Source organism: Odocoileus virginianus, chromosome 18 (genome assembly GCF_023699985.2).
Source record: "Odocoileus virginianus isolate 20LAN1187 ecotype Illinois chromosome 18, Ovbor_1.2, whole genome shotgun sequence".
In the NCBI taxonomy this organism is placed as follows: domain Eukaryota; kingdom Metazoa; phylum Chordata; class Mammalia; order Artiodactyla; family Cervidae; genus Odocoileus; species Odocoileus virginianus.
Genome location: NC_069691.1, coordinates 53,207,461 through 53,230,933, shown reverse-complemented (window position 1 = coordinate 53,230,933; position 23,473 = coordinate 53,207,461). Strand labels below are relative to the sequence as shown.

Sequence of the window (23,473 nt, the reverse complement as noted above, 5' to 3'; positions counted from 1 at the left end):
CACAAACAGGAGGGGTCCCAGGAGACCACAGGAACAGTACCCTGCACCCCAGAGAAGAAGGAGGGCTACTCAGCTCTCATCTGGCTTCTGAGTGTTCCCCAATTCAGAGGTGCGCCTCCCAGGAGGAGGACGCTTCCTGCCAGGACGGGAGCCCATGAGGGGCTCAAGGCCAGGAGCAAGACAACTCCTTGTGTCACACACTCCTTGTGTCACACACACCTCCATCCAGCTCCTCCCACTAGGGAACCCCACTCCACTGCCTGGGAGGCTCATCCACTGGGAAGACCGTGCTGACCCACGGATTCCTGTCTGTGTGACAAGGAGGCTTTGATGAAGATGTGACTTCTCATGAGGCAAGAGCGCCAGGAGGGACATGCTGACCCTGCCTTATGTCTGTCTCATGAACATGGTTCCCACTGGGCTGATCGCCAGGATGGCCAGCTTCTGTCGGCTCAGAGGATGAGCCCCAGGGTGTTTAAGAAGAGCTGACACAACTGGCCTTCCCAAGAACACATTGCCACACCCTGTCCAGCTGTTAGGGACTCAAGTTTTATGATATGGGATTCATTTTTATTAATGTATTTATACTCACAATGGAGTAAGACATGCAAAGCATTATGCTTAAAAAACAACAATCTTCAAGTCTTAATAACTTCCACGGATTTCAGAAATCCATCTGAAATCACTTCATGGGGAAAAAATGAGTTCCCTCTCACAATATATATATATATAACCACACTGACAATCCAACAAATACTCCACTGCTGCTGGCCCATATTTAAAGAATAACTATCCTTGCTAAGGTGTCTGACTTCACACCAATTTACTTTTAAAGTACTTTACAATAAAAAATATTTCTTAAAGAAAATTATTTTACATCAAGATTTGCACTGGAGCTTCCCTGATGGTATAGAAGATAAGAATCTGCCTGTCAATGCAGAGGACATGGGTTTTACCTGTGGTCAAGGAAGATTCCACATGGGGAATCTTGGGGCACCTAAGCCCACGCTCCACAACTACCGCTGCAACAAAAGCCAGTAAAGATCCAGTACAATCAAAAATAAGAAAATAAATTAAAAAAAAAGAATTTGCTAAAAAAAAAAAGAAAATGAAAAGGATTTGCACTTCAGGCATTTTATAACATTTCATAACAATATTCTCAGAATATGAGCTGAACACTTGAGTAAGAAAGAAGTTTTCAAAATAGAATTCATTTAAATGAAGGCAGATAATAAATGGAAACTTTGTTATTAACTCATCACATATCATAAAAAAATTTTAGATTCATTTCCTCTGGATTAGATTTATCATACAACTACCTCAACTTCTTGTATCTACAAATATCTCCAATATAATTAGTATACTGATTATCACAAACATAGGAAAGGATTCATGTTAAACTCCACTTACCTGGTAGAGGTTGTGCTCCAAACCTGGAAAATGTTTTTAGACAAAATTCTTCCGCAATAAGCTTAAATTGAAAGAGGTGGGGGGAAAGTTAGAAAAGATGTGAAATTTTCAAATTAAAAAAAAACCTAGCCATTAATCAAAATAATTTTTTTTCTTTTTCAGTCACAATTATGTTGCCAAATAAACTGTACTAAAACCTAAATTGTCCATTCATCAAATTTCTCCTATGTTAATTTCTTCCCAATCTTACTAACTTATTTATCATTTCTGTGGACAAGCTTTCTTCTAGAATTAATCAAATGCAGATATATAGCAGAAAAATCATAAGAAGAAAAGAACATTTTTGGTGAAGAGTGAAATCTAAGTGGTAGTTACACGAGATACCATGTATTTACTAAGCGTGTCTGTCAAATACTCTTGTTACTAGTAGCCATCATCTGCCCTCTTTTCTTTCCATGTTACATATTCTGTGTATATCAGGCTTGAGTATTTTCTTTTGTTGCTAGCTAGCTGAATTCCTGACTCATTGGAAAGGACCCTGATGCTGTGAAAGACAAGGCAGGAGGAGAAGGGGACGACAGAGGATGAGATAGTTGAATGGCATCACCAACTCAACGGGACATGAATTTGAGTAAACTCCAGGAGTTGGTGATGGACAGGGAGGCCTGGCGTGCTGCAGTCCATGGGGTCGCAAAGAGTCAGACACGACTGAGTGACTGAACTGAACTGAGCTGAATTCCAGTGCTTCAGCCTTGAGACTATATGTCTGTCCTAACTGTTGGTATGGGAGAAAACAAACTCAGAGAGATTGACTGAAGTCATTCTTTCTTCTCCAGTAGCTGTCAAAAACAACAGCACACTGCAACATAAATCTGTGCTTGAAAAAGCTATTTGTAACAAAGGAGTCTTGTAAAACACCCACACTTCAGAGACTGTAGCTATGTCCTATATTAGTGGCCTTTAACTGCCAAATTTTAACTGGCTTTCTTGCTTACTAATGTATTCTCTTGGTAGTAACAGTTAAATCCACATCTCTGTTTCCTGAAGATTATTTGCTCATATGGATATTCTGTAAAAAGTCAGAGGAAATAAGACACTTCCCTCTCATGAACATTTAAAGTAATAAAACTATGATTTTGCTAGATATCTGATTCATAGAAGAGTTTAATAGTGATCATTTAAATCAACAAAGGTCACACAAATTATGTAAAATAATTCCACTTTCAAGTGACCATACTTATATACTAATTGACTTGGGATAGATTTTTGATAAATCGTGTTCAATTAAAATTCAACTCAATGAGTATTTAAGCACCTGTATGCAAGTAGTAGAGGAGGAATCATGAGTCAGCAATCTATTATATATACATATACATGCCCACACACAGTGGTTTGCAATCTTCTACTAGAGAAAGAGCAATTATAAAGATAATATATTAACACAGTAAAATTATATTGATAATACTTAACATATATTGCCTATATTGAATACTTAATAAGTATTAGACACTAAGCACTTCACAAGAATTATGATTTTTGACTCTGGTAACCACTTCAAGACATTATTAATTAGATACATTTATAATCCCATTGTTCACAGGTGAGGAAAGGGAGGCAGACAAATTTTGAATAGTCTTACTGTTAGAAACCCAAGTTGGAGAATATAGAAAGATGGATACCAGGGCCAGGGCGAGGGGAAGGGGAGTTACTGATTAATGGGTATAGACTCAGTTTTCCAAGAGGAAGAGAGACCTGGAAATGGATGAGAGGATGGGTGCACAGCACTATGAATGCATTTAACTGTACACTCAAAACTGGTGACATTAATAAATTTTATCTTGTATCTATTTTACCAGAATAAAAAAACTGGAAAACAAAACAACAGAAACTGAAGAGACAGAGGAATAACTCTGATATTTTGACTTATATTAAGAAATACATACTTGGTCAGCACTCAGTTCCTGGCACACAGCTCCTAAAATTCTTGAAATTTCCTCAGTGGGAAGCACATAAAGGTGCCTTTTGTTGTTCAAAACAAGCCCGTTTGAGACACACCAAAATTTGTTAATGAGGTGACATTTGGAAAACACCTAAGGATGAAAACTGGTTGCCAGGGAAACCAACTCCCAGATTAGAGGGTTAAAAATTCCAATCCCACTGCCTTCCCCTAACCAGGAGAGGAAAGGGGCTGGAACCAATAACTAAGGACCAAAGATTTACTGATCATGCCTACTAATGAAGACTCCATAAAAAACCAGGGAAAAGGTTCAGAGAGCTTCTGAATTGGCAAACATTCAAGGGGGAACCCCAGTTCCTGCACTTAGGATGCCTCTGGACCTCACCATTAGGTACCTTTTTTCCTGGCCATTCACCTACATGCTTTATAATAAATTGGTGAATGGAAGTAAATTTCTCCGAGTCCTGTGAGCTGCTCCAGCAAACACATCAGTGGAACCAGAGGCAGGGGTCGTGGGAACCTGACACATAAACCAGATGGACAGAAGCACAGGTGACAACCTGCCACTTACAAATGGCTTCTGAAGTGGGGGTGGTCCTGTGGGAGAGACTGAGTGAGCCCTTGAACTGTAAGATCTGATGCCACCTCCAGGTACACAGGGTCAGGACTGAACTGAATTCTGCCTGATGTATAAAAACTGCTATACACTTGGTGATGAGAGGTGTTAGAAGTTAAGCAGGAAGTGTTAAGAGGAAACAGAAAAGGAATGCAAATGCACAACTGGAAAGCAAACAGGAAGGGGAAGAGTAGCAGGAAAACACAAAGGAAAGTGACTCCAGCACAGCTGGGAAAGGCACGCACCCCCCAGGGCTGCAAAGAGCTCTCCTCCAAACAGAAGAGGCCACGCCCCAGTCAAGCTCCACAACCCTACTGCTCAATTTAACTACAAAATTAAAAAAAAAACATACCTGAGGGGAGAGAAACTTTTCAATACGTTTGGCTATAAAGCCTTTCTCCAATATGGAGTTGACTGATGGTCTATCCCTAGGATTTCTTTTAAATAACTGAGAGAGTAAACTGCGGAGATCGTAAGAATAATGCAAAGACACGGGTGGAAAAGATCCAGATATTATCTTCAGTACCAGGTTTTTCATATTGCCAGCTTCAAACTAAAATCGAGAAAATAAATGAAACATATGAAACCTAAGTTGAAAATGTGAGTATCAACAATAAGAAATAGAGTTTTTCCTTTAACAAACAACAGAACTGCAACCCTCTTTCCAATATTTTAATCAGCACATGCTCTCCAGAGTAAGATTCACTTGGCTATTTACAAACACATTTAAAAGGAAATACCAGTTCTCATGAAATGGTATAACCTGCTATAAAATTAACTTGTACGTATTCAAAAACTGAAAGATGGAATACAGGTACTAATCAGAGTAAAGGGTTTATAAAAGATAATAATAACCAAGATGGTAAAACAAGCAAACCTGGTGGTCTTCATTTAAGATCTGCCTTCCTGTGCCCCTGCTGTAGCAACTAGAATAGGAAATTAACTAGAGAACTAAAAGTCTTTGGGGAAAATGTAATAAACAAAGGTATTAATTAATTTCCTTTTATACATTGCTCATTATTATTATTTTTAAATGTGTGATGCTCCCAAAAGCCATATGGAGTCAGCAAACATGGCAAGTATTCCACACGGGAATATAAACCTCATCAATGGAAACATATTTTAGGATCAAACACAATATAAACTCTTAACTGAAGTGGGGAAAAAAAGAGGTGGGTAGTTTAAAATCTAAAAAGACGATTTCATTTTGAAAGTAAAATTAAGTTTTTGAGATCTCAGTTAAAATGGTATAGAACAGTTGTAAACTTCTGTTAATATATACAATTAAGAAAACAAAACATAGTATGAAGTAGGCAATGGTAATTATACAAAGAATAAAAAGAGTTCTCTTAAATGATGAGTTCCCCCTAGCACATAAAATATGATATTGTTTATTAAGATGTGAGTACAACTCAATCATCTAGAAATGTCTATGTACCTAAGAAGGAATCCTAAATGCAGAAACAGGTTATTACTCTATTCCTTCACTACAATGAAATTTCACTTATCTCTCAAATGATAAGCTCTTCATAAAATAAAGATTAATGACTTACTGAGCTTCATGTGTCCACTTAAGGGTAAGTAACTCCAAAATACAGAAGCAATGGTGACAGAACAATGCAAATGAAAAGATTTTTAAAAACTAGGTAGGTTTAGGGAATTCCCTGATGGTTCAGTGGTTATGACTCTGCGTTCACTGCCATGGGCCAAAGTTCAATTCCCTGGTCAGAAACTAAGATCCCATAATGGCAGGGTGCAGCCAAAAAAAATAACAAATAAAAATATATAGATTTAGACCTAAATCACTGTATGTCACAGAAAAACTGACCAATTTCTTCAGATGTAGATCTGATATCCACCAGGTCATATCACTTTGGCAGTCTATGCTCTTTTCCTTAAGAAAAATAAAATCTTAAGGTAATACAACGGAAGACAATGCAACCATGAAAAAACACAGCAAAAAAATAGTCTAACATCAGGCAATAAAGATAGGCTATAAAAGTGCTTATACAATACAACAAAACTTATGAGGGGAAAAAAAAAAACAAAAATGGAACTCATTTTATAAATTATTCTAGAAGAAAGTCTAGAAAGAAACAATTTATAAGCAGATATTACTGACTAGAACAAGCACTTTTGATATTTATCCACTTCCTTATGGTTTTATTTATTCCCTTAAGTTTTCTGTAATAAAAATATATTACTCTTTAATTACTAGAGGAAGCATTTTTAAAAAGCAAGATTTTAATATGGATAGTGATTAAAACTGAACCTACTTCAAAAAAGAACTTCCCCTTTTTGGTAAATTATGTGCCACCTAAAAAGTGAAAATTTTAAAATACTCTGAATTAAACATTACTTGCATCAGTAAAATCACCTCCCTGTAAATATGCTGAAAACTGTTCTTTAGATAATTTCAATTCTAAAATCAAATAATTTGGATGTTTTGAGAAAAATTGCTAAAATGAAATTAATAGTCTGTTAAGCCAAAATATCAAATTCATTATGCAAGTTTAACATTTATAAGATAGCAAATTTGTCTTTAGAAGTAATTTTCCAGAGTGAAGTATGATATATGATATTATAACAATATATATAACATGCATATTTGACATATGCATATATGCTAAGGGAAAACTGATTTACATTTACATCTCAGAAAATACTGAGAAATTCACAAACCAACAGAGAAGAGTAATTCCTAGTACAACTGGGTCATCTGAAAGATGGCAAGTGATTTTTTTAAACAAATATTATAGGTATTTTTTCACATAATTTGTAAAATATTTCACAAACTTCTACTTACTGCATGTTTAAGTGTGCACATCTCATATAGGACACACCCCAGAGCCCAAATATCACTAGAAAACAGAAAAATGAGAGATCTTCTCCAAGAATCAGAAATTACTTTAAAAGATTTTCACTTTAAGAAGACAAAGCAGCTTGAAAATATTTTGCAAAAGCACGGGTTCCATAAAACGTGTTCTTTCAAACTTAAAATTTCAACCATAACTAAATGACGAAAGCAGTTATCCCAGATTACAAAAATAAGTTGCCTAAATAATTACTTTAAGTGTCATTAACAAAACAATATTTAAACAAAATCAGTATATTTCAGATATGTCAGTTTTCTTATTTTGGAAAAAATCAAAATGTTTTAATCATTTGCAAAATACAATTTCTTAAATATTATAAAGTAAAATATTGCTTTAATGAAGAAAATATTAATTTACTAAAAGTAAATCTGAAACAAATCTGTGACAACCAATTAAGAAATGTTAAAGAGTAAATACATTATTTTCTAATTTCAAGACTTAGTTACACTATCATCTTTATCCACAGTCTCTTCTGCTTTTTTATCTTAAATAAACATATTTTTATAACTAAGAGACTATTTCTATTTTTAAGAGGAAAAAAAAAAACCCTCACAATTCAGAGCTACAAGTCAACAAAAGGAAAAACCACTGCTCTTGGAAGTTGAATGTGTTGGAAAAGAATAAAACCCATTATTGAAATCCTAAAGTTTAAAAAAAAAAAAGAAATCCTAAAATTATCTACCCAATCTCTCACAAAAATCTACAAAGTCAAAACTGTAACCCCAAAATCTGTTTAATTTTAAGATTCCACTAAGATAAAAAAGTAAATGTAAAAAGCCTTTAGTAACTTGAACATGTTATAAACTAAAAGCTATAAATAAAAACATTAATGATCTTATAAAATTCTTTAAGAAACATCTGGGAAAATATGAATTTCTAAGTATAATTAATGATGTTTATCCACTACAGCTTTAAAGCATTTTTTCATAAAATCAATTTTATATAAAATTCTTCAAGGGATGATTAAATCCATTTCAAATTTAAAGACTAATATTTTCACAACTGAATCACCCAAAAGACACTGAAACAGCATTAACACGTAAAATTACTTTAGCTCAAAGAAAATGCTACTCTCCTTTAGAATATCCACTAATAAAACACTCCATGGACTTGACTGATCATCGTAACTGATTTAAATACATTTCTCGGATGATGCTCTCATCCCTTCTGCTCAGGTCTGAAATAGTTTCCCTACCCTCAAAAGAAAAGGGGGGGTGGGGTGGAAAGCAATCCTGAATACATGCATTATTGCCAGCCTTTAAGCCTTCCTTTTAGACTTGTAGGGTGCTTTCAAAACTAAGGTCAATGTTTCTGAGTTGGGATTTTTAAATGAGTGTGTGTGAGAGAAAAGAAAAGGTAACTGGAATTCAGTGGCAGAATTCCTCTTCTGACACACACACTATTCAATCCGTTAGCCATACTACGACTCAGTGATTAGGAATTTGGACTTGGGAGTCAGATGCCTGGGACTATGAAGTCACTTCACCTCTCTCTGCATTTGTTTTCCTTCTAAGGAAAGGAGGAATGACAAATACCTACAACTCACAAGGCCACTATGAAGATAAAAAAGAGTTAACATATACAGTGCATTTAAAACAGTCTCTGTCATATAGCAAGTGTTCAATAAATATCAATTACTGTAATCAATAGGAAGTAACTACTATGAAAAGAAAGACAAAGAAAGCACTGTTTCCTATTATAACTTAGATAAGAAAGTAATTCTTTCCATAGATCCTTCAGCAAGAGAGTGAAATAGCTTCTTTACAATTCCCCTCATCATATATTAAAAAAGTATATATACATATGTACATATGTGGACATATGTCCATTACTATTTTAGAATAATATTCTGAAAGTTAATAATTGTATAACAAAGAAAGATTTAAAGAAAATATTATACAACATGAAATAAGTATCATTTTAAATACCTTTTATTATTATAAGGTTTATTTTCACAGATTTCAGGAGACAAGTAGTATGGGGTCCCTATGCAAGTTCGAGCCAGCTCTACAGTACTAGAACAAAAAGAGAATTATTGGAGAAACTTAAGATACTTAAAGACATTATAAATTATCACAAGTATACAACCATGGATTAAAACTTCACTGAAGACACTGTATCAAACCAAAATTTACCTATTAAGAACTCTAGCAATTCCAAAATCTCCAAGTTGTATTGTTCCATCTCTGGTTAAAAATATGTTCTGTAAAAAAGATGGAAAAAACCCACAAATATTGTTACAGTCCAGTCTTTGCCCAAGACAATGCTGACCCAATGTCCAAATCTACTCAGAAGTTAGTAGTGACAGAAAAAACATACCTGTGATTTTATGTCTCGATGAAGAATTTTTCTATCATGTACATGTTTTAGGGCCAAACATATCTGTACAAACCAGTCCAAAATCTAGGGGGGGATAAATCAGATCATTTCTTTAAAAATTTATATTTCACATTAGTCTTTCCTTGTTCATTAAAAGAACTCAGGAATATCTGGGAAACAGAGGATCTAAATCCTTTAAAAAAAAAAGCTATAATTTTTAATTTCATTGTAATTAACATCATTTACATTAGGTAGATACTCAGATCAACAGTCACATTACATGCAGTACACACACTACATTTAAATGTAAGAACTGCTCCTAAGGCATCTTTTATAAATCAGAATTAATATGGAAAGAAATTTTCAGAAGAGTGAAAAAGGGAAATACTTTATATTTTAGGATAGTATGATGCTGAGTGACTTTTTCTTTGTTATTAAATATACTACTTTTCTACAGAAGTAAAAATCACAAGAGGGAAAAAAATCAAGCTGGACTACTGGAAGACACCTCTGACTTCTTTCTCACCCTACATTCATCACATAAAAATATACACTCTGCAGCTGGCCACTTGAAAGTAAAAAAGCTGGATTTCTACCTCACTTCTAACATCAAAAAAAAAAAAAAAATCCAAGCAGATGGCATTTTAAAAAATAAAAAAATTAAAGTATAAAGCGAGGAAGAAAACATAGGCTGATTTTCTATAATATCTTTGACTGATACAGGACTCTCAAAACATGATACCAAACCCACAAGTCACAAGAAAAGTTGCCAACATAAATTATAAACCATCTCATGAGAGCAAAAATGTGACTGCAGTGCTGGAGTATGTGGCCAACACTCAGTCAGCACCTGTGGTTATAAAGAAACACATGCATAAAAAATAAGCTTTGAATGACTTCTCAACAACATTCGTGGATTAAGACTCAATCGCCTATATGCTAACTCACCTGGTCCTCTTGAAACAAAATGCCCTTCTGAGCATTTATTCTTTTGAACAGATCCCCTCCTTCACAGTAATCCATCACTATGTAGAGAGAGCCATTTTCTACAAAATATAAACATTACATTCCTTTTTAAAAATGTTTATTAAAAGCACAGCTATATTAAAGGTACCTAAAGGTTAACTGAACTGTGGTGTTGGAGAAGACTCTTGAAGAGTCCCTTGGACTACAAGGAGATCAAACCAGTCCATCCTAAAGGAAATCAGTCCTGAATATTCATTGGAAAGACTGATGCTGAAGTTGAAACTCAATACTTTGGCCACCTGATGTGAAGAACTGACTCATTAGAAAAGACCCTGATGCTGAGAAAGAATGAAGGTGGGAGGAGAAGGGGATGACAGAGGATGAGATGGTTGGATGGCATCACCGACTCAACAGACATGAGTTTGAGCAAGTTCTGGGAGTTGGTGAAGGACAGAGATGCCTGGCGTGCTGTGATCCATAGGGTGGCAAAGAGTCAGACATGACTAAGCAACTGAACTGAAAGGTTTGATAGAAAGCAGCAATTAATTAAATGTGTTCCATTAAACTAAAACCAGAGACACAGAAGAAATGCAAAAGACAAGGTATGTATACTGGTGATACTTCGTGATCACTTGGGTTAACAGGCAACTCCATCATTAATGATTTTTCTACCAAGAATACACCAATCCAGTGGAGATCAGTGTCCACACTGACATAAACTTATCTGGAATATGTACAAAATGCAGACAGATATATATGATTTCACTTAATAGATATAATTTCTTAAACATCATCTTAAAAAAACAGATTTTTCCATGCATTTGTCAGAAATAGGTAATCTTGGTTTCCAGTTGATGATTACTTTTCACCTTCATTTCATGCACTTAATTAAATGTCAAATAAACACAATAACAGATGCTGTGACTCAAATGGAAGACAGTCTCTACACCCAGGGAACTCTCTTTTTCTACATCTGTGAACAAACATAAAGATGGGGCACTTCCCTAATCACCTTTATGCTCAGTCCACAGAAAAAAAGACATCCATGACCCTTCCAGGGGTAGACAGGACAAGAAGGACACTTCTCATCCTTCTCCTCACCTTCATTCTTCCACAGGAATAGGACTACATGACCTTTTCCCTGGCAGGAGGAGCGGCCAGGGTCATTTGTCACAGCTCAAGGGCAGCCTCTTGGAGCTCACTTGTCCCGCTGCCTTGGGCTCACAGCCTTACTCTCGGCAGGCTTGGGTGCTGCTCTTGTTACTTGCCATGCCCAAATTACTCCTGGATACACTGCTTCAAATGTGCCAGGGGCTGGGAACCTACATGAATGAGCTAATTAAGAAGCTCTATTGATACAGCTGATACAATTGATATGAAAAGATCATCCAAATATACATATAAGAAGTCAGTATGTGGAAAAAACACAGAAAACCTTATAATCGACTGCTTATAAAAAATATGTATAGAATGTCACCATTTACACAGCATGAGAAACATACATAAAAAGTTAACCACAGTGTGCAATGACTTACATATGCTTAACACTGCTTAGAGTATGTGTGGAAGGAAACTCAAGACAGTAGTAACAGTGGGTACCACCAAGAGGAAGAAACAGGTAACTCAAAGAGAAGTAGAAGGAAGACTTTTTACTGTTATGCAACCTTTGAATTCTGTACCATATGCACGTATCAAAAATTAAAACTATTACAAGATTAAAAAAAAAAAGGTGTATATGTGTGTAAAAGACACAGAGACAGAGAGACACGTTAAACAGGACCTGAGAAAGGAATGGAGAAGTAATCCTGAAGTAAAATATCTGAGTTCTGTAATATTTTCTGTTGCTTAAGTATTTACTATTTATTTTGGGATAAATACTAGTTAAACCTAAGGTTAATAGAGAAGTCTTTTCCCCATGAGGGAAATACTAGTCTGTTTTGTATTCCATCATTCAAGCGTCTGGGTACCAACTATTAGTATGTGGCAGGCACTTTGCGTGAGATGCCAGGGATACAGGAATATCAAACACAACCCCGGTCACCAAGGGACTCACACAGCATTGAAGAGACACCCTCCAAAAAACCCCTCAAAGAATGAACACCTAGAAACTGCCTGAAACAGAGGCAAAAAGACTGTAAGCCAAGTGACAAAGCCTCGATGTCTATTAGAAAACAACCAAGAGTTTAACAGAGAACAGGAAGCTTGACCCCTCAGTAAGCACACCTGCAGGAAGGCTAACGTCAAAATTCTAATACTTTTCTCCCTTCATTGCCCCACTTGAGAAGCTGAAAATAATCCCAGATCCCCTAACTCCCAGTTTCCCCTAGTACTGAAGTAGTCAGTGATCCCATTTTGCCCACTGTAATCTAAGAGGATATCCGAACAAGTGCTTGTGAGAAAGCCCTGGCTTGACTGGTCCCAGGAACAGACTCAGGAGCAGAGTGGCTGGTGCTGGCCCTCAGTCCATTTCTTCAGCATCTTCTGGATGCAGGCGCTGCCTGGAGCTGCAAAGTGTCATCTCAGGACAAGGTGACAGCACTAGGCTTAAAAACGTGTGTATTAAGGATGCCAGAGTAGAAATCAGACAGAGTCTAACCTGTCATATATGCACGACTGCCCATCTGTTAGATTTCCTGTTAGGTGAGATCATTAAATATCTTTCTCACTTAACCCAATACTGGCCAGATTTTCTATTAATATTACCCACAGCAAAAAGCAATCCGAATTTAGCCTCAAAGAAAAGAGTTCTTTAAGAAAATAGAGAAGTTAGATTTTGGCAGCACCAATGGGGAACAGGTTGAATGCCAACACACAGCTCCATATATGAGCCTTTTTCATTAAAAATATAGGATAAAAAGCAAAGACTGTAGGAAAACAAAGACAAAAATATGAAACCAATTAGAAGATGATAGCTGCAGACAACTAAAAACAGATAGCAATATATGAATCACAGAGTAAACAAACATGTATAAGATACCCAAATATACAGTGACACAAGACTTTCTCAATGATAGCAACAATTTTTTAAATTTATAAATGTAGGAATATAGACAAAAAGTATCTATTTATCATATTTAATGTTAAAATTTAATTATAAATTTATATACCTGGAAATACTTTTTTCGGCCAACTCTCCAATCTTACAAAAAATTCTATCCAAAATTTTCACATTTCTCATCAGTATCAATGTCTTTATTGATTCACCTATGTTTCCCCAATATACACGATCTTCATTAACTTTTAATTGAAAGAGAGCACTTTTAAAATCTGTTTATGTTGTCAGTGGAATTTTTCCAGTGTCCTAATCCCCATATGCAAAATACTGGGACTTCAAAAATTCATCCTAAAGAGTTTATATACATTATTGTTACAACATAATCATACTGCCATTTAAGTGATTTTAGAAGACAGTATCTGATATCTGCAATTATGCATCAATATTAAATTTCTTTGATGTCTCTTTTAAAAACTGATTCTGCCTGAGGTCCTCTATAAGCACTCAAAATTAACTCAGCTTAGTCTTCTTCCCCAAAAACGTCTTGCTATGTAACATTCTTTAAAAAATTTGAGAGCACGTCCTATAACACGAGAGACTTCACAAGAAAGAATTCATTTGTAAGCTAAGACAACCTTCTGACAAATTTTGGAATATCTTTCCTCATTTTAAGGTATAAATGTATTTTTTTAAAAAAATAGTGAAATGAAAACTTCCCTGAAACAAAGGAAAACCAGAATCTGGAGGCAGAAAGAGTTCAAAATGTTCCAAGAGAAAATGAAGCAGAAGTATTAATACTAAGTCATATTCTGCTGAATTTAATTCTGAAGAAAGAATTCTTTGAGAATCAAGAAAAGATAAATTATCTTCAAGAAGAAGAGAAGCTTTATGCTGATGTCAAACTTTTCTACAGAAAAATTCAATACCAGAAGACATAATGTGCTTGTAAACAGAAAAGTATCATCAAAGACACCTATCAGTATAAAAACATCAGTTAGACACTCTAAGAAATGCAAATTGTAACTGCATTGAGGGAATACATCATTCATAAGCTCATCATGAAAAAAAAATTATGCAATCCTGACAAGTAGGAGATAAATTCAAGTATCTCTGAAAACGGGTAACTAAGGTATAAAAGAATTAACAGTAAGAATTGACTCTGTCTAAGCACAGAATCAAGGCCAAAACACTCTAAGAATTAAAATTTCAGAACAAAAGATTGTTAGAGATTATGATGATTTTATTTCAAAATGCTCCAACTACCACACAATTGTACTCATCTCACACGCTAGCAAAGTAATGCTCAAAATTCTCCAAGCCAGGCTTCAACAATATGTCAACCGTGAACTTACAGATGTTCAAGCTGGTTTTAGAAAAGGCAGAGGAACCAGAGATCTAACTGCCAACATCCTCTGGATCATCGAAAAAGCAAGAGAGTTCTAGAAAAATGTCTACTTCTGCTTCATTGACTATGCCAAAGCCCTTGACTGTGTGGATCACCACAAACTGTGGGAAATTCTGAAAGAGACGGAAATACCAGACCACCTGACCTGCCTCCTGAGAAATCTGTATGCAGGTCAAGAAGCAACAGTTAGAACTGGGCATGGAACAACAGACTGGTTCCAAATCAGGAAAGGAATACATCAAGGCTGTATATTGTCACCCTGCTTATTTAACTTATATGCAGAGTACATCATGAGAAATGTTGGGCTGCATGAAGCACAAGCTGGAATCAAGACTGCCAGGAGAAATATCAATAACCTCAGATATGCAGATGACACCACCCTTATGGCAGAAAGCGCAGAACTGAAGAGCCTCTTGATAAAAGTGAAAGAGGAGAGTGAAAAAGGTGGCTTAAAACATTCAGAAAACTAAGATCATGGCATCTGGTCCCATCACTTCATGGCAAATAAATGGGGAAACAGTGTCAGACTTTATTTTCTTGGGCTCCAAAATCACTGCAGATGGTGACTGCAGCCATGAAATTAAAAGACCCTTGCTTCTTGGAAGGAAAGTTATGACAAACCTAGACAGCATATTAAAAAGCAGAGACATTACTTTGCCAACACAGGCCCGACTAGTCAAAGCTATGGTTTTTCTAGTAGTCATATATGGATGTAAGAGTTAGACTATAAAGAAAGCTGAGCGCCGAAGAATTGATGCTTTTGAACTGTGGTGCTGGAGAAGACTCTTGAGAGTCCCTTGGACTCCAAGGAGATCCAACCAGTCCATCCTAAAGGAGATCAGTCCTGGGTGTTCATTGGAAGGACTGATGTTGAAGCTGAAACTCCAATACTTTGGCCACCTGATGTGAAGAGCTGCCTCATTGGAAAAGACCCTGATGCTGGGAAAGATTGAGGGCAGGAGGAGAAGGGGATGACAGAGGATGAGATGGTTGGATGGCATCACCGACTCAATGGACATGAGTTTGAGTAAACTCGAGGAGTTGGTGATGGACAGGGAGGCCTGGCGTGCTGCAGTCGTAAAGAGTCGGACCACAACTGAGCGACTGAACTGATCATTTTTATTCTGTCAAGATGAACAAAAATCAGTGGAGAAGAACTCCAAAGACAGCAATTTCCTCACCTTTCATGACAGACGTTCAAAACAACATCAGAATTCCACTTTTTTAAACAACTTGCTCATTTTTTAAAATTGAGAGATTTAAAATGTTGACTTTTTTTTTTTTACCATTTTAGAGAAAAATGAAAAATTTGTGTTTCAGAGCTCCCACAAGGTCTATAAGAAACTAAAGAGGTCCATGATAAAATGAGAAGATGGTTCAAATGAGGTAGAAAAAAGGAACTGTGACCAAACAAATAGACTCACCAGATAAAATTACATCTGATAAATTTGATAATGAACATATAAGCCAAGATTGGAGATTCTGTGAGACACAGAACTCTCACACCTTGTGGTAGAGCCATAAAGTGCATACAGTAAGAAACGCTGCAATGTTACAAGAAAGTTGTAAAGAATGGGCTCAACAATACACAGTGACATGGAAAGACATGCGTGAGATATTAAGTGAAAAGAACCAGAAGCAGAAATACATACATATGATCCCATCTGTTGTTTTTTTTTTTTAATCTCACCTGTTTTTAAACATCAAAAGCTACACACTTGTTTGTTCCACAAAGGCACAGAAAACACAGTAAGGAATCAACATGGGATTATTTGCAAAGCTTATTCTTAAGGAATTAGAATGAGCAAAGTGGAAGGAACAGGGAGCTTGGGGTCCATGCATGTGTGTACTCCTGAATACACTTCCCATGAGCATTTACTCCTTTAAAGCTAAATGGCAGTAGTAATATAACCTTATTTAAAGACTCTGCCTTCTTATTTAAAGACTGTGCCATCCCTTCTGAATCGTTCGGATGTTTCTAAGTAAAACGTCTGACAGAATATTTGTTGACATACATTTAAACCTTTTCCCTTGAAATACTAAGATCCTGGTGATGAAAGCAAAAAGAAACTAAAAGACTAGGGGAAAGATAAAGGAAATTCAAGGTCCTGGGAAGAAAGAGATGGTTAACATTGTACTCTTTACCATGAGCTATAAAGCCTCACTTCATTGTCATCATAAAATAAATAAACTGAGCACTTTATGACATAAGGTGTTAACTGATTCATATATTTTTTAAAGTATATTCTACTTTAGTAGATAACTTTATTTGGGAACAAGGATACTCTAATTCAGATGCTGAAACTTGTACGTAATAAGAGCCTGAAAGGGTCACTTAAACTATCTTCTACTTTCAATCTAAACTATTTTTTTTATTTTGCAACTGACAGAAATTTCTGACAATAATGGGAATGAATAAACCACCTTGACCTGCCTTTAGAGAAGCTTTGTTTTACCTTAGTTCCTGCATTACCAAATATAATGGTAGATATTTCCAAAATACCAATATTTTACAATATTTTAAGAACTTGAGAACACTTTATGTATAATACACATATATATTATATACAAGGCATATTTAATACAGTATCTCAATATTATAATAATGACATATACAGAACAACACTAACAAGTGGGGTACTTTCTAAAATGACAACATTTCCACAGTGGCAGTGGTGGCAGCACTTAAAGGGAGTTTAGTTTTACAAGGCGAAGATGACTGTTCCTGCTCTGTCTACATTTCTGCACTTACCACACTGCCTTTTTACAAGTAACCTCAGTGACAGTGACTCAGTACTAAGCTACACAGGGACAGGGTGGCATTAGTACTATCGGAGAAGAAGGCTGACACTCATATGCATGTGTATTCAAGCGGAAATAATGTATTTTTCTTTCTGAGAATAATTCACAAAAAGATCCTTAAGAGGAAAGTACGCAGCAGTTGTCACAGGCTTAGGAGTCTGTATCTAACCTTCAAATGATTCTCTATACTGGACAATATTTGGATGCCGCATGTTTGCTAGCACTGCAACTTCTCTCCTTGATTCTTCCCTCTCTTTATTGGACATCTGAAATAGAAGGGGAAAACATAGTAAATTAAGTAAATAAATGATATAAAAGTCCAACCAAAAGAGAGTGGTTACATGAAAAGATGCTCAACATCACTCATTATCAAAGAAATGCAAATCAAAACCACAATGAGGTACCATTACACGCCAGTCAGGATGGCTGCTATCCAAAAGTCTACAAGCAATAAATGCTGGAGAGGGTGTGGAGAAAAGGGAACCCTCTTACACTGTTGGTGGGAATGCAAACTAGTACAGCCACTATGGAGAACAGTGTGGAGATTTCTTAAAAAGCTGGAAATAGAACTGCCATATGACCCAGCAATCCCACTTCTGGGCATACACACCGAGGAAACTAGATCTGAAAGAGACACGTGCACCCCAATGTTCATCGCAGCACTGTTTATAATAGCCAGGACATGGAAGCAACCTAGATGCCCATCAGGAGACGAATGGATGAGGAAGCTGTGGTACATATACACCATGGAATATTACTCAGCCATTAAAAAGAATTCATTTGAATCAGTTCTAATGAGATGGATGAAACTGGAGCCCATTATACAGAGCGAAGTAAGCCAGAAAGATAAAGACCATTACAGTATACTAACACATATATATGGAATTTAGAAAGATGGTAACAATAACCCTATATGCAAAACAGAAAAAGAGACTCAGATGTATAGAACAGACTTGTGGACTCTGTGGGAGAAGGCAAGGGTGGGATGTTTCAAGAGAACAGCATCGAAACATGTATATTATCTATGGTGAAACAGATCACCAGCCCAGGTTGGATGCATGAGACAAGTGCTCGGGCCTGGTGCACTGGGATGACCCAGAGGGATCGGGTGGAGAGGGAGGTGGGAGGGGGGACCGGGATGGGGAATACATGTAAATCCATGGCTAATTCATTTCAATGTATGACAAAAACCACTGCAATGTTGTAAAGTAATTAGCCTCCAACTAATAAAAATAAATGGGAAAAAAAAATAAAGATACATACTACAATATGATAGGAATTATGGTCAAAATCTGCTTCAAAATAATCAGAGCGGGACAGTAGGTAGGGATATAGATGAATAAATATTAAATTAAGTAAAAGATACACTGAAGCATCTTATACTCTTATTTCTACTTTTGTTTAATTTTCCATGATAGAATGTTTAAAGATATCACCAGCTTAAGACAAAAAAAGAAACAGACTTGTCGGGATGGGGAATACATGTAAATCCATGGCTAATTCATGTCAATGTATGACAAAAACCACTACAATATTGTAAAGTAATTAGCCTCCAACTAATAAAAATAAATGAAAAGAAAAAAAAAAAAGAGAGTGGTTAAAAATAATATTACCATAAAGCACAGCCCAAGTAATAAAATATAGCCAGAAGTTAAAAAGAATGAGTTGAATGCACACACACACAAAACATTTTAAGATGTTCAAATCAGATTAAGTCAAAGGAGCAGTAGGGGATGTATCTTTTTTAAACACATAAACACCAGCACACATCACAGAAAAAAGTCTAAAAGGATTCACAGACTTTTCTGAGATGAGTGGTTTTCTCTGCAATTACAACAGTCTCTTTTTATGTCATATGTTGCCATACTTTTTTTCTGTCTCTAACAATGAATCTGTTTGTAACCAGACTTCTACTTGGATAACCAAACAAAAAATACACTTACCCTTGAAATATTAATTTCTTTGATAACATATTGTCTGCCATCTTCTGTAGATCTGACAAGAATGGCTTTTCCGAATGAACCTTCTCCAATCTTCTGTACTCTAATGTATTTCTCCATCGTTCTTTTTCTAAGGCATCTTAACAGATATGCTAGACATACAAAATAAAAAAGTATCCGTTAATAGAGATAAACCATGACATCTGTAACAATTATAATGTTTAATTCAAATTCTAATTCCCCAGTGACTATTTTACTTAAAAAAAAAAAAAAATATATATATATATATATATAAAATCTTCTGAAAGTTAAATAAACCTTACCTCACTTTTACTCATGCAATGTAGGAATAGCTAAAAGGAGGAAACTAGTAACATTTAAATTCTATAATAATACTTAAAGTCAAATACTATATAGACTTATTACATGTGGAGAAAAAAGCTAACTTTTTCCTACAGTAACTACTGTCAGGATTACTTTACTACCTGCAATAAGAATACAAACTTAATAAGACTACTTCCCAAACTTATTTATCTGATCTCCTCTCATTAGACGTTTAAGTTGTTTTCAGTGTTTGCTATTATAAAAGAACTTCAGATTAAATTTCTGCACACAGGACAAAGCCTGAGTATAAAACAGCAGTCTTAGGCGCTAAGGAGAAAGCGGTCAAAGTTTAGGGCTGCAAAAATCCTGAGGAGGAGGAAAAAGAACAGAACAAGTCCAAAAATGTGCATGTAAATGACTCTCCTGTCAGACAGCCCACTCCTAAGCTATGCAACACAAGGCAAGACTGAACAGATTAGTACTCACAAATGACTCAAAAATGGAGTTATCAGGAGGAGACTTCAAATAACCTTGATTAATATGTTCAAGAAAATAAGAGGGAACAATAGACAAAAGTGATTTTTTTAAAAAAGGAGGAGAATTTCAACAAAAAACTGAAATTTATCTTTACTAAATGAACTCCTAAAAGTAAAATATAAAATATCAGGAATTAAGAACTCATTGTGTGGGTGTTACAGCTATTACAGCCAGCATGATTAAGTAATCTGGAAAACAAACTAGCAAAAAAAATATTCAGAAGAATAGACACAAAAAAACAAAGAAGAAACAAAATGACATGGAAGGGAAAGAAGATTCAATATCAGAAAGATTTTAATTCTTAATCTTTAAATTTAATGCTTCCCTAATATAAACACAAGCTCTGGGTGTGAGGGTGGTCGGACAAGCTGATTTTTAAAGTTAACATGAAAAAAAGAGCAAGAATAGCCATAGAAAACTTAGGGGCTCCTCTCAAAGCTGAGTCAGTCAAGCATCTGACTGCAATGCAGGAGACATGGGTTTGATTCCTGGGTTGTGAAGTTCCTCTGGAGAAGGAAATGGCTACGGACTCCAGTATGGAGAATCTCATGGACAGAGGAGCCTGGCAGGCTACAGTCCATGGGATTGCAAGAGTTGGACACGACTTAGCAACTAAACCACCACCACCACAGCCACAGAAATACTGAAAAAAAAAAAAAAAAAAAAAAAGAACAATGAAGGACAACTTGTTTACTTGATATCAAGAGACATTATAAAGCTAATTATGAAAGAGGCAAATCACAGGGAGTCTAGAAATACATTAAATAATTTTTTTTAATTTGGTGGATGACCATGGTAACATTTTAACTCTGAAGGCAAAAGATGGATTTTGAAACAAACAGCATTTTAAAAACTAGGGAACCATGTGGCAAAAAAAAAAGAAAAATTAAATCCATTTTCTTCACTTTATACCAACACAAACTTCAGATGATAAAAGTTAAATGTCCCTCAAATTTTTCTATATGACATCTCTCTTTTTAAGTATGTAAACTATGTTCCAGAAAAAGCAGTCTGTTAGTCAAGTTAGACATCTTTCCTTACATGTTACAAGAACATCTTTAAGTCATGAATGTTTGATACAATAAAATGTGCACCAAATGTGAAAAATGTCAAAGAGTATATGATGAAAAACTGTATCCTCAATAATCTGGAACTTGAATCAAGCCTTTTCAGCTGCTTCAGCTATTTGATGGACAAGCAAGTTGCCCTAAAGGGAAACACTGGTGAAGAAATGTCAACAGCTTTCAAGAACTTATGGTACTAACTGCAAATATGATCCACACATATAGTTCTCCTAAAATAATAAATCCCATTTTAGGCTGAAGGAGAAGGTCAATTTAACTCCTCAATGAGGAAAGGCCCTGTCTCATTTCTCATAATTCGAAAAAGCAGAAGACAAAAATGGGATTCCTACTAGAGTTGGTTCAAAATAATCTGCTTCTCTTTTTAAGTCCAGTCCTCTCTGTAAGACTATTCAGACAATAAACAGTTTCCCTAGGGGAAAATATGAACACGTAAATGGTTTATATTCATGAGATGATGCCACATACACGGTATACAGTTAAGATTTACTTAGAACACAGGATCAATGCATTATGAAAATGACCTCAAAAGAACTCCCTGGCCAAGTTCCATAACCTTTATGAAACACCCAATTGGTGACTCTTACTGTACAAAAACCTATTTTTCCACAAAATAGGCTCCTTATCTATCACCAAAGGGGGGAAAAAAAGTGAGCAATCTTGAAACAGATCTGTGGATCCTCTAATTTCAGACAAATCTAAAACACAAAGAACTACTCTCTCCACATATGGCTTCCCTCCATGGTCTCTACAATACTGCTGCATCATAAGAAAAGGCCATTGCTAGCAGAGATTGCTAATTATTTTTAATCCTTCAAGTTATTTCCGATGTAATTTACCATGGCAATAAAAAAAAAAAATCTCTACGTTTTGGGGCGGATCTTACAGTAGAGAAGAAAAAGCCTACATATATATATATATATATATATATATATATATATATATATTTTTTTAAAGCCTTATGAACTCTAAAGGTATTAGAACTTTCAATGCCGTACATGTAGACTGTTTGAAACTACGGGAAGTGGAATGTAAGATTATTAGCTAACCGGTTAATTGCTACTCGTTTTCTAATTAAAACGCGTATGCAATTTAAGACTGGAGACAAGAGATAAGCAACGTAAATGATTTCTTATGCATAACAACACTTCTAATACTACTGTAATTCCATGCTCATTATCGCTTTTCTTTTTTATATCGCCTATTAATAACGTCCAAGGATTGCTTAGTAACGCTACTCCTTAGAGAATTATCATCTAAGTGAGATGCGCCTATTTCCGTGCACCTCAGGGCAGGAGTCCGCAGTCTCCCCACAATGAAGTCAGGGCGAGGTCTCCCGCAAGAGAACGACCTCTCAGTTCTGCACGTTACGCCTCCCCGAGCGCCGCTCACCTCAGGACTCAGGCCGTGGGTACCTTCCCGGGCCGCCGCCTCCCCGCGGGGCTCACCGAGGCAGACCCGACCTTCCGCGGTCCGGAAAGCGCATCTGGCCGCAGCCGGCGCCGCCCGGGCCAACGCCCCGGGACACGACTCCGCGTCTCCGGACCGAACCAACCGGTTTCCGAGCCCCTGGCAACGGCAGCAGGGGGAGTGCCCCGGGCGCCGCCCCCAACTTCTCAGCCGCGGCTGCCGGCGGCCTGGCGGGGTGGGCTCACTGGGTCTGGGGGCTCCTTGACGGTTCGTCCCCCCGCCTCGCCACGCGGACACCTGATGCTCGGGCGACGCGGAGAAGCGCTTAGTGGTCCCGCCTCAGGACTCCTCACAGGACGCCCCAATACCTCACAGGAGGCAGAGCAGCGGGCGGGGCGCCCCGGCGCGGGCATGTGACGTCAGCGCGCGGACGCGGGCGCTGAGCGGGGGCGGCCGGGAATGACCTCGGGGGCGGGGCCAAGGCGGGGCCGGGCTCTGGAGGTTGGGCGCTGCAGGTGCAGCCGGCTGCGGGAGGAAGGGAGGGAGGCGCAGGGGGCAGGAGCACCAGGCGGCATCCGGATCCCTACAAAAGGTGTCGTGGAGCAAAGCCTGTGATAAATTAGTCCCACGCGTACTGCAAGGGAAAAGGGACTTATTTAGCTTTGTTAGGGATGTCACATTTTTAATCATTTTTTGGCTGTTTTGAGTATTTCTTGGCTGCATGGGCTTTTCTCGAGTTGGAGAGAGCCGGGACTACCCTCCAGGTGCAGTGTGCAGCCTTATCATTGCGGCGGCTTCTTTTGTTGGGGAGGACCGGCTTCAGAAGTTGTGACA

The 23,473-nt window shown here is 36.9% G+C and overlaps 1 protein-coding gene across 12 annotated transcripts in view; it reads right to left on the bottom strand.

Moving 5' to 3' along the window:
* Window positions 1–23,047, bottom strand: part of NEK1 (NIMA related kinase 1) — a 127,102-nt gene extending 104,055 nt beyond the window's left edge. For all 12 annotated transcript variants that reach the window (XM_020904350.2, XM_020904352.2, XM_020904351.2 and 9 more), the window contains exons 1-10: window positions 22,622–23,047; window positions 19,290–19,438; window positions 17,516–17,612; window positions 10,127–10,224; window positions 9,179–9,262; window positions 8,995–9,062; window positions 8,788–8,874; window positions 6,790–6,844; window positions 4,336–4,536; window positions 1,411–1,471 (exon numbers count right to left, since the gene is read on the bottom strand). In XM_020904350.2, the coding sequence (XP_020760009.2) occupies window positions 1,411–1,471; window positions 4,336–4,536; window positions 6,790–6,844; window positions 8,788–8,874; window positions 8,995–9,062; window positions 9,179–9,262; window positions 10,127–10,224; window positions 17,516–17,612; window positions 19,290–19,406 (868 nt within the window). In that variant the 5' untranslated portion in view covers window positions 19,407–19,438; window positions 22,622–23,047. The remainder of the gene's footprint in view (window positions 1–1,410; window positions 1,472–4,335; window positions 4,537–6,789; window positions 6,845–8,787; window positions 8,875–8,994; window positions 9,063–9,178; window positions 9,263–10,126; window positions 10,225–17,515; window positions 17,613–19,289; window positions 19,439–22,621) is intronic.
* Between the last annotated feature and the right edge of the window lie 426 nt (window positions 23,048–23,473).